Source organism: Mixophyes fleayi, chromosome 12 (genome assembly GCF_038048845.1).
Source record: "Mixophyes fleayi isolate aMixFle1 chromosome 12, aMixFle1.hap1, whole genome shotgun sequence".
NCBI classification, from domain to species: Eukaryota; Metazoa; Chordata; class Amphibia; order Anura; family Limnodynastidae; genus Mixophyes; species Mixophyes fleayi.
In genome coordinates this window covers 83290837-83307588 of record NC_134413.1, presented here as the reverse complement: position 1 = coordinate 83307588, position 16752 = coordinate 83290837, and the positions used below count along the sequence as shown (strand labels likewise).

The 16752-nt window shown below is 44.8% G+C and overlaps 1 protein-coding gene across 1 annotated transcript; it reads right to left on the bottom strand.

The window, feature by feature from the left end:
* Positions 1 to 15283: 15283 nt before the first annotated feature.
* LOC142108406 (uncharacterized) lies at positions 15284 to 16342 on the bottom strand. The gene has a single exon (XM_075192028.1). It carries the CDS (start codon positions 16340 to 16342, stop codon positions 15395 to 15397), a length of 948 nt encoding a protein of 315 aa, XP_075048129.1. The 3' UTR covers positions 15284 to 15394.
* Between the last annotated feature and the right edge of the window lie 410 nt (positions 16343 to 16752).

Sequence of the window (16752 nt, the reverse complement as noted above, 5' to 3'; positions counted from 1 at the left end):
GAGGGACAAGAACACTGAGGGGAAGGAAGGACAGCAGTAAGAAGGAGGGGGCGAGGTATAGAGAGGTTAGTATACAAAGATAGAGAATCGGGTTCTAAGAGGGCAGGGTTAGGCGGTGGAAGAGTAGGCTAGCCTGAACAGATGGGTTTTGAGGGAGCATTTACAGTTTGACAGGCTAGGTGATGCCTAATAGAATGGGGGGGGGGAGAGATTGTTCCAGAGAAGGGGGGCGGCACAGGAGAAGTCTTGGGAATGAGAGGTGGTGACCAGATGGGAGATGAGGTGGCAGTAGAGGAGTATGAGTGGAGATGAGGTTGAAGAGATATGGAGCAGTGGAGTTAAAGAGTGCTTTATAGATAGGGCTGGGGAGTTTGAAGAGGATTCTGAAGCAGAGGGGGAGCCAGTGTAGGGCTTGGCAGAGAGGGGAGGCAGATGAGGACTGGCAGGAGATGTAGATAAGTCGGGCTGCAGCATTAAGTATGGACTGAAGAGGAGCGAGACTGGTAAAGGGGAGGCCAGTGAGGAGGCTGCAATAATCAAGATGGGAGATGATTACAGAATGGATGAGAATTTTGGTGGCCTCGGAGGAGAGGAAGAGTCTGATCCGGGCAATATTTCGGAGATGGAAGCGGCAGGGCTGGGTGAGGGATTAAACGTGTGGGGTGAAGGAAAGGGAGGCATCAAGGGTGAACACCAGGCACCAAACTTTGGGTGAAGAGGAGATGATGATGGTAGAACAAATGGTGATGGAGAGTGAAGGTGGTGATGATGGGGGGGGATGTGTCTAGAGAGGGGGAAGATAATAAGTTCTGTTTTGGCCATATTAAGTTTGAGGAAATGTTGGACCATGCAGGAAGAAATGGTAGAGAGGCAGCAGGACACCTGATTGAGGATGGAAGGGGAAAGAACAGGAGAAAAAAAACGTATATTTGGGGGTCATCAGCATAGAGTAGGTACTGGAGGCCGAAGGAGCTCTTGAGATCACCCAGTAAAGAGTAGGGATGTGCACCGGCCACTTTTGGTGTCTCGTGTTTTGGATTGGGATTTGCTTGAGGTTTTGGGTTCGAATTTGTTTCGCAAAACACCTGACGAAAGGTTTTGGTTCGGATTTAAGGTTTTGGATTCGGATTTATTTTGAAAAAAACATAAAAAGTGTTAAAATCAAGTTTTTTTGGTTTATTTTCACTCCTACGCTATTATTAACCTCAATAACAGTCAATAACAATCATTTCCACTAATTCCCAGTCTATTCTGAACACCTCACACCTCACTATATTGTTTTTAGTCTAAAACGTTTCACCGAGGTAGCTTTCTGGACTGCATAGTGCAGTGGTCCCGGTACACAATTTGGTACCGGGGCCACAATACCTCTGCCTTCAAATGATCTGAATTCCACTGCACAGCTGCCTGCTCCTACATCCTCTGCAGCATATACAGGGTGTAGTTCGAGCGTGTCAATACCTCTTGTTTTTGACGATGATAGGTCATTTTCATTAATTTATGATTTGGCAGCAACTGTCAACATTGTTTAATATCTGATACGCCTCTATCTGGACTGGATAGTGGAGTGGCCCCGGTACCCAATTTGGTACCGGGGCCACAATACCTCCTCCAACTTTCAAGTATAGTGTTTATAATTTATAAAAACTACAGTAGTTATAGCACGTCAATAACTCTTGTTTTAGACGACCATGGTACAGAGCATTCATCATTGAGATCCCATCAAGTATGTGAAAGACAGACAGCGTCGAAGTGTTATTTGTTGACTTTGCTAACCAAAAAATTGTCCCTGTTGCAAATATTCGTGCAATGAAGAGTGACTTTTTCATTTAAAGGCTCAAGCTTTCAAGTGTAGTGTTTATTAGTTATAAACACTACAGTAGTTCAAGCACGTCAATACCTCTTGTTTTTGATTATGACAGGGCATTTTACTTTTGGTTTAATTTGTTGAATTTGTTTTAATTTTGTTTTACTTTGTGCTCATGGCAAACGACTGTTGAATGGTCACATAATGGCAAAAAAAGAGTTGCAAGATGGAATTGTCCTTGGGAAGTCCCACCCACCCTTATGTTGTTGAAATAGGACATGCGCACTTTAACAAACCAATCATTTCAGCGACAGGGCCTACCAAACAACTGTGGCTGAAATGATTGGTTTGTTTGGGCCCGCACACCAAAAAAGCTATTCATCTCTCCCTGTACAAACTAAACATGCTCTACTGAGGCAAGATGTCGTCCTCATCCTCAACCTCTGATTCCTCTCCCCCTACAGTGTGTACTTCCTCCTCCTCACACATTATCAATTCGTCCCCGCTGGACTCCACAACCACAGGTCCCTCTGTACTATCTGGAGGGCAGTGCTGTACTTGATTGAGGAATTGATAATTCATTTTTATGAACATTATTTTTTCAACGTTCTGAGGAAGCAACCTCCTTCGCCGCTCACTGACCAGGTTCCCCGCTGCACTAAAAACTCTTTCCGAGTACACACTGGAGGGGGAACAACTCAGGTAAAATAGAGCCAGTTTGTACAGGGGCTTCCAAACTGCCTTTTTTTCCTGCCAGTAACATAGCAGTACCACTGGACTTATACTGCTGAATCAGTGAACTTTGTAATATTGCAGTACCACTGGACTTATACTGCTGAATCAGTGAACTTTGTAATATTGCAGTACCAATGGACTTATACTGCTGAATCAGTGAACTTTGTAATATTGCAGTACCACTGGACTTATACTGCTGAATCAGTGAACTTTGTAATATTGCAGTACCACTGGACTTATACTGCTGAATCGGTGAACTTTGTAATATAGCAGTACCACTAGACTTATACTGCTGAATCAGTGAACTTTGTAATATTGCAGTACCAATGGACTTATACTGCAGGATTGTTTTTGGATATTTTTTATTTTTATAATTTTTTATAACTTTTTTTATAACTTGGGAATAATGGGGAAATAACAATGCCCTTAGAAGGACAGAGCACATGATACACCACCACTGGACTGAACAGGACACAGCACAGGACCCAGCACCACCACTGAACTCAGAAGGACAGAGCACAGGACACAGCACCACTGGACTGAACAGGAGACAGCACAGGACCCAGCACCACCACTGAACTCAGAAGGACAGAGCACAGGACACAGCACCACTGGACTGAGCAGAACACAGAACAGCACTGTACAGCACAGCACAAGATATAGCAGGACAGAGGACCACCTAACACAACCTCCCTCTATCCTGATCCATGCCTGAGTGAAGATGGCGGCGGCTAGCGGGGAATTTATAGAATACGAGTATCGCGTGATCCGACAGCGGGATTATGACTCAGAGCCTCGGTTTCAGTTTTGCAATTGGCGGGAATACCCGGATCTGTCTCGGATCCGGCTCGGATCGGCAACGTTCGGGTGGGCTCGGATTTCAGATATCCGAGCCCACTCATCTCTAGTAAAGAGGTGTACAAAGAGAAGAGCAGAGGGCCAAGGACGGAGCCCTGTGGGACTGCTACGGGAAGTGGAGAGGAGGCGGTAAGGAGCCAGAGGTAGACACAGAGAAGGAGTGGTTAGATATAGGAGGAGAACCAAGAGAGGACAGTGTCAGAAAGGCCAAAGGAGCAAAGGGTATGCAACAGGAGAGGGTGATCAACAGTATCAAAGCCTGAAAAAAAGTCCAGGAGGATGAGGAGGGAGTAGTGGCCTTTAGATTTGGCAGACAGAAGGTCATTAGTGACTTTAGCTAGGGCAGTTTCGGTGGAGTGAAGGGGGCGAAAACCGTAATGAAGAGAATCAAGGATGGAGTTGTTGGAGAGGTTGTTATTGAGACTGCTGTAGACTAGCTATTCAAGTAATTTAGAGTCGAAGGAGAGGAGGGGGATGGGTGGTAATTGGCCAGGGAGGTGGGATCAAGATTCAGTTTCTTGAGAATCGGTGAGACTAGAGCATTTTTGAAGGATGAAGGGAAGGTACCACATGAGAAGGATAATTGAAGAGGTGGGCAAAGTGGGAGCGGGCAGTGGGTGATAGGGATCTGAGGAGGGGATTTGATCAAGGGGGCAGGTGGAGGAGGGAAAAGACAGGAGTTAGGAAAACACTTCCTCACTGGAGGTAGGGCAGAAGAACATAAGAAGCTGGTTGGAGGACAGGGGGATGTAAGAGATGTTGGAGGAAGAAATTTCAGTACGGATGGCAGAGATTTTGGTGGAGGAAAATGTAGGAAAGTCGGAGGCAGGGAAGGATGGTGGGAGGGGATGACGGCGAGGTGAAAGTAAGGAATTGAAAGTAGTAAAGAGGCGGTGGGGGCTGGAAGACTGAGAAATGATGAGAGATTTAAAGTAGCATTCTTTGGTTAACGAGAGGGCAGAGCAGTAGGAGGACGAACTTGAAGTGGAGAAAGTCTGCCAAGGGACAAGATTTCCTCCAGCGGTGTTCCGCTGTGCGTGAACAAAGTTTGATGAAATGTGAGAATTTAGAGTGCCAGGATTGGGGGTTGGAGCAGAGGAGGGAAGCAGCACTGGTGGGACAAGCAGAGTCAAGGGCAGAGGAAAGGGTGAGGTTATAAAGGAAGGTTGCCAGGTTGGGACAGGTGACATTGGCTAGGGGGGAGAGAAGAGTTAAAGAAAAGAGTAAGGCATAACCTTAATACTCTTGACCACAGGGTCAAGACTGATAAGGTTATGCCTAGAGAGAATGTGTTTAGAAGAGGGGAGGGGTAAGGGAGAAGGAAACGAGATGATGGTCAGAAAGGAGATATGGCGAAGTCAGAGATGTAGCAACAGTGGGAAAAGACACTGTCAAGAGAGTGGCCAAGACAGTGGGTGGGGGAGAAGGTCCATTGTGATAGGCCAAAAGAAAAGGAAAGAGCAAGACGTTTAATTTCAGAGTGTGACAGGATGGACCGCCCTATTCCACCCTGCCTGTTGTTGCTGGGAACCATCTGAGCTTACTTTGTCACCATTCCGTTTTGTTATTCCGAATACGCCCCTCCTGCCGCAGTAGGAGGAGCCTGCTGCCACCACTGGATTCCTTTATGGCATCCAGAACATGTTCCTTCTGGGTAATTGTCGCTGCTAATTTACTCCCGTGCTGGCACCCCTGACAGCTTACTATGGATTAGTGTGCTGTGGAAGGATCTCCCTGGCCTATCACACTGGTCAGAGCTTCTGGGTAGCGACAGACCGGTGAAACTGGAGAGCTGGGTCCAAACCTCAGAAACAACTGGAGGACAGATTAGATTTAGGGTCTGATCTGTAGGTCACAGGATTACAGTAGTGAAGAGGTTGTCAAGCAGGGTCTTGAAGCAGAGAGTGATGTTTATTTCGCTCAAGTGTCCTGGCAAGGACAGTTCCACTGAATAAAAGTATCAGTGGTCAGGTCAGATGGAACATCAGAATTTCAGTGTACAAGGGTCTCTTTTTATAGAGTTTTAGACACAGCATCACAGGCTATTCTTAGAATCAGTATGCAACCTGTGTACACAAACATGGATTTATATGCAATGCAAAGCTAACAATATTTACGCTTATCTGTGATATCCTAAAACCTTGCTGTGATTTCCTGCATCTTAATTTGAACACAGTGGACATCTGACACCAAGTCTAATTACCTCTTACTTTCCCTTAAGGAGTATTGGACTCTCACATCAAAAGGTCTAATCAACATGAGATAAGCATGGGTGCTTTCAATGGTTGCAGAATACACATTTCCTCCAAAGAAAAGATTTCCCCAAGAAAAGTTACAAACCCCAAACAAGGCATTTCCTTACACCAATATATACAAAAGACTTTCTAAACAAAGGCTTATTGTATCAGATATATTCATCAGAAATAATGCATTTCCTTTAGCAAGGTTAAAACAGTAAAAAAAAAAAGTTCTCCCCTGGTCTCAGAAAAAAGATTTCCTATATCAAAATATACACAATATGAAAAATAAGTGCATTGGCATTATATAATTAAGCGCCCTTCTCTCCCTATTTTCTTTAAATAAATTGATACCATAAGTTACTTGTAAGTGATTCAGTCACAGAGAGGTTACCAATAGGGATATTGAAGTTATCCAGAATGATGGAGGGGAGGTCAGAAGAGAAAAAGCCAGGCCACAAAGTTATCAAAGAATTGGGTCAAAGGGCGGTATATGACTGCGACACGGAGATGAGAAGAAGGAGTGATGAGACGGATGGAGTGAACCTCAAAAGGAGAAAGTAAGGGCAGGCTCAGGAGGGATGACACGGAAGGTGCACGTAGGAAAGAAGGATACCCACACCACCCCCAGGACGGTCCTCAGGTCTATCGGGTTGGGAAAAGGAAAGGCCCCCATAGGAGAGAGCAGCAGGGGAAGCTGTATCAGAGGAGGAGAGCCAGGTTTCACTAAATGCTAGGAGGTTAAAAGATTTGGAGATGAAGAGATTATGAACAGAGGGCAGTTTATTACAGATAGATCTGGCGATGCAAAGGGCGCAAGAGAATGGGAGAGAGGGAAATGTGAATGAGATTGCCAAACTGTAGGCAGTGAGAGGAAACAAAATAGCAATGGTAAGAGAACAGAGGTGCGGTACACAGTGACTACAGGTACACAGTGGCTAAACTGACTGTAGACCAGCAGCAGACAATAATATACTGAGCAAGAATGGTTATAAAGAGTGCTATAATGGTGATATATAGTGGTAGAAACGTAGTGATTTAGAAATGGCAGTTTCTAATGGTCCAACAATGGGTACTGTACCAGATATAAGGGTAATCTGAGGGGTGATGGGACAGAGGGAGACCAATGCCCAAAAATGGAGAGAGGGAGAATGGACCTGAGGCAACATTGAGAGCCCATGGGAGAGTATAGGTCCAGGAGTAGTGAAAACTTGGCAGGAAATTGGTAGCAGGTCTGGAGGAAATGGAAGTGGATCCAGGGGGTATCTTGGAGAGCCGATGAGGAAGGCAGGTGAAGAGATCATGGGGGTCCACTGGAGAGGAGTCAGGTGGTGGAAATTTGGACATCAGTGGTGAAAGGCAACCAGAGTTAGGGTGGGAGAGAGAAAAAGTATCCAGCAAGGAAGAGAGGCAGCACTGCGGCTTGGAGTCCACAGCGATCACAGAGTCATCGGGGTGGCATTGATGTAGACCTCTGGGCCGGCTAGGGATGATGGATTAGGCAGAGACTAGGCCAAAACCTTGACCTCAATTAAAGAGGTGGACCCGGAGCGGTATGAAGGTTAATGGCATCAGCAGGAGCATGTGATGAGGATGGCAGCAGCAGAGCAAAGCCCGGGCTACTACAGATGCATCCAGAGGGAGCGCGTTGAATCAGGAGCAGGGGACAAGATCGAAGCCACGGGCTCCAGTAGAAGAGGACCGATGGCATTAGGGGAGCTCCAGCGGCGGAAAAAGTAACGGTGGATGGCATCAGTGGAAGCATGCATGGAGGAGTTGTTCGGCAGGAGCAGTGTGGAGCCTGGCCAGCTGCAGATGAAATCAGAGGATGCGTCTGAGACCAGCAGAGGACAGGGTCGGAGCCACAGGCTCCAGCAGAAGAGTAATGGCAGCTTCAGCAGTAAGGAGTCAAAGAAGCGGAAAGACACAATATTTTGATGTACCCTGACTGTTTATTAAACACAGTTTAAAAATAAAATAAAATCTAATATATAAAAGCCTAGCGGCGTCTGTTAGTGTGTGTGGAAAAAACTACCGGGTGACAGATTTCTCAAGCTGCAGCGCCACCTGCTGGGCGAAGTTATATACTACACTGACCTACTAAATTCTTAGTATTATCCAATATATAAAAGCCTAGTGGCGTGTGTTAGTGTGTGGAAAAAACTATTTTCTCAGAAAGGGCTCATCCAATTGACCTGAAATTTGGTATACTGACATTATTTGACAAAAAATTTATAATAGTGAAGTCAGTTAACTTCCATCATCCCCCCTTTCCCCCGTGGGAGGGGTAGTAAAGGCTAAATTTACCAGTTGAGGGCTCAAACTCATTGTCGTGAGGTAATTTTACCTCATTAACACACATGCTGTGTTAGTGTGTGTGTGTGTGTGTGTGTGTGTGTATAAAAACTACCGGGTGACAGAGTGCTCAAGTTGCCGCGCCACCTGCTGGGCGGAGTTATATACTACACTGACCTACTAAATTCTTAGCATTATCTAATATATAAAAGCCTAGCGGCGTGTGTGTGTGGCGATGAAGATGACAAGAACCTTTTTTTTTTTTTTTTAAACTCTTTATTTATACAAAAGAAAACAGAGGTTCCATATAGCAGATAATAACAGGGAAAAAAAACATCTGAACATAAAAACCAGAACATGACAATTGAGAAACGGGAAGAAAGTCAGGCATATGACATATTATTAAACAAATTCCTAAACATAAAGGGAAGCGGTAAATTAACCCATAGGGAGGAAATAGGCTGACCCAGTCAAAGATTGTGGAAGATCAGCTGCCTTGGAACTATGAACCGATGCTTTTTATTTTTTAGAGAGAAAAATAAGGGGGAAAAAGAGGGGAAAGGGGGGGAGGGGTGGTGGTGGGGGGGGGGTAAGGACCTAGTAAGAGCTTCTGAAGAAACAACCTTTTAAGTAGCGGGCATGTTTGCTTGATGAAAAGAATACCAGAAATTCCATACCTTTTTGAAATTTATAATTTTGTCGTGGAGAAGGCTGGTGATGTATTCCATGGAAGCCATGTACCACACACGAGAGATTACACTTTGGAGGCTGGGTGGATGAAGGGACTTCCATTCCTTCGCTATCTGTAGGCGAGTAGCTGCACAAATGTGTTGAACAAGTCTATCTGCCTGCTTGGTTAAGCCTTCGACCCGGGAGCATAACAGCATAACCATTGGGTCAGGTGAAATCTCAACCTCTAAGATTCTTGTCATTAGGTCAGCCACCTGGGACCACAAATTTGAAACTCTGGGGCATGTCCACCAGATGTGGTAGAATGAGCCCACCTCCCCACACCCTCTCCAGCATGAGTCAGAAGTACCCGGATATATTATGTGGAGCTTTGAAGGCACTAGATACCATCTTGTGTATACTTTAAATGTGTTTTCTCGTATTGAAGTATTAATGGAGATTTTGGAGATTCTCACCCGTAGCCGGGACCATCCCTTCTGATCCAGATCTCTACCAGTATCCCGAAGTCATGCCATCTCAAACGATTCCGCAGTGTCAGATTTTGGTTCCAGGATATTATGATATATCAGTGATATTAATCCTGAATCTCCTGGGCTATACACACAGCTCCTCTCAAAAGGAGTAAGGGTACGTAGCTTGGAAGATCTACAAAGTGATTGGATAAAGCTTCGGATTTGAGTGTAAGCAAAATGTAAGGACGAAGGAAGGCCCTTTTTTTCTCTTAGATCTGGGAAGGTGCGGGGAGCAAAATCTCCCATAATGTGAGTAAACTGAGTGATACCAGCCTTTTGCCAGGGGCGCGAGAACGACCGCATATTTCCTGCTGGAAAATCCGGGTGATGCCACAGTGGGGTAAGAGGGGAAGGAAATGAGGTGAGCTCCCACTTTCTATGGAGCTTGTCCCATAGATTGAGTGTGAACTGTATGGAGGGGTGCGAGTACACTGAGGCCGGCCTTTGAGCTCTAAGGAGCCAGGGGAGCGAATTCAGATTGTGATCTGTTGTATGTGCGTTCTCTAGATCGACCCATCTCTTGACCCCCAGAGCAGACTGCCAGGAAATGATGTGACTGAGGTTAACTGCATGATAGTAGCGCTCAAAGAGCGGAAGTCCATATCCCCCTGACTGGGTGGGCTTGGCTAGGCAGGACCTTTTGAGTCTCGATTTTTTCCCTTGCCAGATGAAAGTACCGCATGAAGATTGCAGATTTGTTAGAAAAGTACCTGGGATTGGAATGGGTAAGGTCTGAAAAAGATACAAGACTCTAGGCAGAACGTTCATCTTTACCACACTAATCCTACCAAACCAGGAGACAAAAAGCGAGTCCCATCTGGCCAGGTCTCTTTTTATTGAGTCAAATAGGGGGGTGTAGTTAGCGTGGAATAGCTGTTTGTATTCTTTCGTGATCTGAACCCCTAAATATCGAAGCGCCTTTGGGCGCCATTGAAAATCGAACGAAGATTCGAGAATATTTTTGGTGACAATAGGGACTTGGAGTGAGAGGGCTTCCGATTTAGAATTATTTATTTTATAGTTTGATAAGGATCCATATTCTTTAAGTTCTTTAAGAAGATTTGGGAGTGAGATGAGGGGGTTTGCGAGTGTTAATAGTACGTCATCGGCGAATAGGGAGATTTTGAAATGACGAGGGCCAATTTGGATCCCTGATATGTCCGGGTTTCTTCTAATGGCGGCAGCTAAAGGTTCTATGCATAAAGCGTATAAGAGGGGGGACAAGGGACACCCCTGTCTAGTGCCATTACCCAGTGAAAAAGCCTGAGATAGGAGCCCATTGGTCAATACCGATGAGGTGGGACGGTGATATAGGGCCTGGATGGCTGAGAGAAAGGCCCCGTTTAAACCGAAATGACTTAACGTGCTAAACATGAAGGGCCACGAGAGTCTGTCAAAGGCCTTTTCGGCGTCTAATGCCACAACCACTGACGGGATCTTGTTCTGGTTTATGTGGGCGATGATGTCTATAGTACGCCTAGTGTTGTCTAAAGCCTGCCTGGTGGGGATAAAACCTACTTGGTCTGGGAAGACCAGTGTTGGCAAATAGGCATTTAAACGATTTGCCAGGATTTTGGCAAAAAGTTTAACGTCAGAGTTGATTAGTGAAATGGGGCGGTAGCTGGGGCAACAGGTCGGGTCCTTGTTAGGTTTAGGAATCACCACTATAGTGGAGCGCGTGGATTCCAAATGGAATTTACCCCCCCGACATAATGGAATTAAACAAATGTGTCAAATGAGGGACTAGTTCTTTGGAGAATGTTTTATAATAAAGCATCATAAAGCCATCAGGGCCGGGGGCTTTAGAGTTCTTCTGTGACTTTAGTGCAAGGATTACTTCTTCACTGGAGATAACCTCGTTAAGAGTAGAAGCCTGGCGGGAGGATAGGGAAGGGAGAGAACAATTATCTAAGTAGGTATTGATGGCTTGAGGAGGGGCTTTAAATGAGGTTTGGTCTTTTTGAAGGTTATATAGATTTTCATAATATTTGTGGAATGTTTCATTTATGGTCCTAGGATCATAAGATAAGTCCCCTTTTTTGTTTCTAATAGAATTGATTATTTGGGAGCCACGTTTGGCTCTCAGTCTCCTAGCCAGAAGAGAATCGGCCTTGTTGCCTTTTTCAAAAAATGTTTGATTAAGCCATCTAAGCTGGCGTTCTGTTCTCTCTGCGAGAATTGATTGAATTTCGCCTCTAGTCTTTTGGATTTCTTTCAAAACTAAGTGGGAGTTGGACTTTTTATGTGTTGTTTCTAGATTTTTAAGTTGAAGAGTGAGTTTATCAAGCGTTGCGTTACGTTCTTTTTTCCTGCGGGAGGCAAACTGAATGATGTCCCCCCGAATGACTGCCTTGTGGGCTTCCCAAATAGTGGAGGTCTGAATCTCTGGGTCTGAATTGATCTCAAAGTATTTCGTGATAGAATCAGATATGAGATCTTTAAACCCGGGGAGTTTAAGAAGAGTCTCGTTCAGTTTCCAGGAGGTTCTGCCCCGAGGGTTCTGAAAAAGGTCAACCGTTAATGATAATATAGAGTGGTCGGACCACGTATTGGGGACTATATCAGCCCTAGTTATATGTTGGAAGATGTTTGAGCAGCCCATAAACATGTCGATCCGGGAATAGGTTTGGTGGGGAAAGGAGTAGAATGTGTAGTCCCTTGAAGAGGGATATAGCGCTCGCCAAATATCAAATAGGCCGGCCTCAGTCACTTGTTTCTGCAGGTGTTTTGTATGTGAAGATGGGGGGAAGTGTGCCTAGATGCTGATCTGTCTAAGAGGGGGGACATAACAGTGTTAAAGTCACCCCCGAGTAAAAGCAAACCCTTACGGAAATGGTGTAGTTCCGAGAATAAGTGTGTGAAAAAAGCTGTCTGACCTGTATTAGGCGCGTAAACGTTGGCAAAGGTTATATCTAGATGGCCAATTTTTCCCGACAGGAAGAGAAACCGGCCTTCAGGGTCGTCCTTAACTGCTGACACGACAAACGGAACTGAACTGCAGAGAAGAATGGCAACACCATTCCTCTTTGTTGAGTGAGAGGAATAGTAGGCATCAGGATATCCTCTTGAGGACAGGGAGGGATGGCCACCTGCTTTGAAGTGAGTCTCCTGCAAAAAAATTATATCACCATTAAGTTTTCGTAACGTATGGAATAGCATAGAGCGCTTTTGAGGTGTGTTTAAGCCTTTAACATTGAGGGAGAGTGTTGTGAGAGTCATGATCGGTATTCTTAGGGGGAGGGGGGGGAGCGAGGAGTGGGAAGGGAAGGGAAAGAAGAGTAAAGGAAGGAGGAGTTATGAAAGAAGAAAGGCAAGGGTGTAGGTTCAGGCCTCAATAGCAGAGGAAAGACCTACTAGGATAGTGCCTAAAAGAGCTATGTTAACTTAAAAACGAGGCAAAATTTGCCTATTCAATTATCAGAACTAAGGCACAGAGTACGGGAGTGCGTATAAAATATAAACTATCAGATAGACTGCTAAGAAAATCCCAAGGTATGTGGGTGCGTGGCTAGGAGGACAGGATACGTCTCCCGCCCGTACATAAATAACATAATAAGGTTAAACAGAAGCTAAACTTGTAACCAGAGACAACAATATCTACGGAAATTATGAGAGCAACATGAAAATATTGACATTTGTTAGAAGAATAAAAGAGGATACAGACAGAGCAAGTTAAGGCACAATATTACTACATGTCTCCTCTAACAGAGACACAGATTTACAAATCAAGGAGGTTGTTGCGAGGAGCTCTGGACAACGCCACCCACGGTCCTGTCAAGACGGAAGAGATGGAGCTTGCGGAGTAAGTCTTTTCCTTCGTTTGGTGTTCGGATTGACACTTGACGGCCCTCGACTTCAATAATCAAACGGAAAGGAAAACCCCAGCGGTATTTGTAACCATTTTCTCTAAGGATGCTGGTAACCTCCCTGAGGTCGCGTCTCTTGGCTACCGTTGAGGGGGCAAGATCTTGAAAAACTTGGATACGGGACCCTTCGTAAAGAGTATATGAAGAATTCCGAACCGCTTTGGTGATAAGTTCCTTGGTCTTAAAGGATAGTAGTCTCAATATCACATCACGAGGGGGTTCAGAGTCTTTCGGGCGTGGTCTCAAGGCCCTATGAATCCGTTCGATCTGCATTGGGTGATTGGATAAGGCAGAGTCCAGAGAAGAGAAGAACCTACTCACATAGTCCTCCAGATCCGCAGGTTCCACTGATTCGGGGATGTTGCGTAATCTGAGGTTATTGCGACGTTCCCTGTTCTCAACATCTTCCAGCTTGTCCCTCATGAAATCGTTGTCCTTTAGCAGGAAGTCTATATCTTTTGAGGCTTCATTTTGGAATGTAAGTGACGACTCCATCTTGTTTTCCAGAACCGAGGTTCTCTTGGAGATTGCGACCATTTCTGTTTTGAGATCGCCTATAGCCTTCTGTAGATCAACGGAAAAGGCGTTAGTGCGCTCTACTATTAAGTTTCGTAATTCAGCAAAGTCCGCCTTGGTTGAGGGAGAAGCAGTGGTAGGAGGGTCTCGGTCGCTCTGGGACTCCGAGGGTGAGTTAGGAGAAGATGAAGTATGTGCTTTGTCCTGGCGGGAGAAGTGCTGCGTTATCTCAACTGGTGCGCCTTTGCGGCCTTTACCCGTAGGTTTATTCATGTTGAGTGCAGAATCTCTGGGAAACCGTTTGCTATTGTTGAGTATGAGGCAGACGGGCGAGGGACAGACCCGTGTGGGTTAAGTGGACATAGTAAGTTGTGGGACAGTTAAGTAGAGGGGTAGTATATGCTCCAGTGTCCCGCTATTCACCGTCACCACACCCGGGTTTTTGCTCTGGAGCTGAGGAGCTCTCCAGTAATCCGGCCGTGCGTTATGGCTGTCAGGTCACGCCCCTCAGTTGCAATTTTTGAGTTAGCAGTAGAGGATGATAAATCTTCGTTCCTCTCGTCCGAGAGCAGTAGAATATGTATAACGTCCCGAGATAGCTTCAGAGGGCAACAAACTGTGTTGGAGAAAGTCTAGATGGCCAAATTTATGACCTACCCCAGTTGGCCACTAGATGGCAGTAGGGCACCGGATAAGACTTGTGGAGAGTATAATGTATGATATAGCCACAAGATGGCAGCACCAACTCTTTGTAATTTTTTCCTTTACAGATGTAGTAGCACAAAAACGCCACAAGGTGGCAGCAAAGACTAACTTTCAGTGTGTAAACTGCTCGGTAAAGACAAAAAGCCTCACTTTAGGTGCGATATTTCAGACCCTGAAAATTTTTTTCTTGAGAGGCACAATAACAGTGAGGGTTTTCAGCACTGGATGATGTTGTGCAAACCTGGTATGTGTTTAGGGAGCTGCAATAATCGGGCACCGCTGGGCCACCTAGGTAGACTGGATAGGGGTTTCTCTGTGAGCCCCGGAGGGCTTCCCAGCAGACACTGCACTGGCTCCAGTAACGGAAGTGAAGGTGGTAATGGCGCCAGTGACATCCGGTCACTCAATCCTCACACCGGGATCCAGGGAAAGCGAGGGGATCCACCGCTGGGCAGCCGCTCGTCAGCGCAGACATCCTCACAGCTCATGCAGGTATTTAGAATAGGCAGACACTGCCCGTTCTCGTGTCTCCCCCCGCGCTGCCTCACCTCTATATTTCCTGATGCTGCGTCCCCTGGGTTGATTGTATCACAGTCTGCAGCTTCCACAGCATCCAGCGTGTGTTTGGGTACAGCAGCTTGACGCCTCCAGGCGGATCAGGGCGATCTGCGGCGCACACTGAGCGGGTCTCTGCGTCCTCAAAACACCTGGCCAGGCTACACGTTTGGGCTTAAGAGACCCCAGTTACTCAGCCCAGAGCTTAATGACTTTTATGGCGCTGTTTAGTGAGTGTTACTTTGGGGAAAACCGCTAATATAAGAAGATATTTAGGGTGGGTGAGCGGAGCTCAGATAGAACACGTCCGCTCTGTATGGCAGTCAGGCCACGCCCCGACAAGAACCTTTTTAACACCTTAAGTAGCTTGATTTGACTAGAATGCATGAGTATCATGCACGGGTTAACTTGTGTATATATACATACACACATATACATACACACATATACACACACACACACATATATACATACACACACACATATTGTATACATACACACATACAGTCACAGTAATATTTTTTTATTTAGATTAATACAATCGGCTGATTTTACAATATTAGGAGTATCACAGCACACGTGTTACATATTCAATTACTCTCCTCCTGTGTGGGTTTTCTAATGCTCAACAAGTTTTAATGTCTGTGTAAATGACTTCCCACACTCAGAACTTGTAAATGTTTTCTCACCTGTGTGAGTTTTCTGATGTATATTAAGGTTTGATTTCTTTGTAAACCATTTTTCACATTCAGAACATGGAAATGGTTTCGCCCCTGTGTGAGTTCTCTGATGTATAATAAGATGTGATTTTTTTATAAATGATTTTTCACATTCAGAACATGGAAACGGTTTCTCACCTGTGTGAATTCTCTGATGTTCAACAAGATGTGATTTATGTGTAAAACATTTCTCACATTCAGAACATGTAAACGGTTTTTCACCTGTGTGAGTTCTCAGATGGTTAATAAGTTTTGATTTGCTTGAATAATATTTCTCACACTCAGAACATGGAAATGATTTCTCACCAGTGTGAGTTCTCTGATGTCCATTAAGATTTGATTTATGTGTAAAAGATTTACCACACTCAAAACATGTAAATGGTTTTGCACCTGTGTGAATCATCTGATGTGTAATAAGTTTTGATTGATATGTAAAACATTTCCCACACTCAGAACATAAAAACGGTTTCTCGCATGTGTGAGTACTCCGATGTTGAGCAAGATTTGATTTCTGTGCAAAACATTTCCCACACTCAGAACATGTAAATGGTTTCTCACCTGTGTGAGCAGTCTGATATTTACAAAGAGATAATTTAACCATGAAGAGTTTCTTATCCTTAGAACATATAATTACTTTATCATCTGCTTGAGCTGTACTATGTGTAACAATATCCATGTTATCAGGAGAATATTCCTCATGATTAGAGGGATCAGATGGTTTATCTGCTCTGTACATTGGATGTAAATTTAGGGTACTGGGGTTTCCTCCTGGAGAATCTTGTGTGATGTTATCTTCTATTACACAATCTGCAGATACAATGAATTTCCCCTCTGAGTTTGCATCCATCTGTTGGAAATAGAATAAATGTATGGAAATAGACATCTTATTTTACATTGATTAACTGATTATAATGACAACATTACCATACTAAGTTTCCACCTGTTTAGTTTCAATTTGCAAATTCCAAACACTTCATGATAATTATAAATGTGCATTACCAAGCACACTGCATAGACCCAGCCACAGTGACACGTAGATTGTAGCCAGATTGGACATCTCCAGCCAAAATGCAGACACTGACCAGCCAGCATCCTGGGATAAGACGCCTCATTAGCCAATTACATTGTCCAGCTAGACTCTGCTTACAGACACAAACACTAGAGCTTCAAAAGTAGAGTAATCGTGGGTTAAATTAGCAGCACTGCATATGGGTTTACACTACTCTTAGGTCTCACGTCCTTGCACAGAGCAGATGA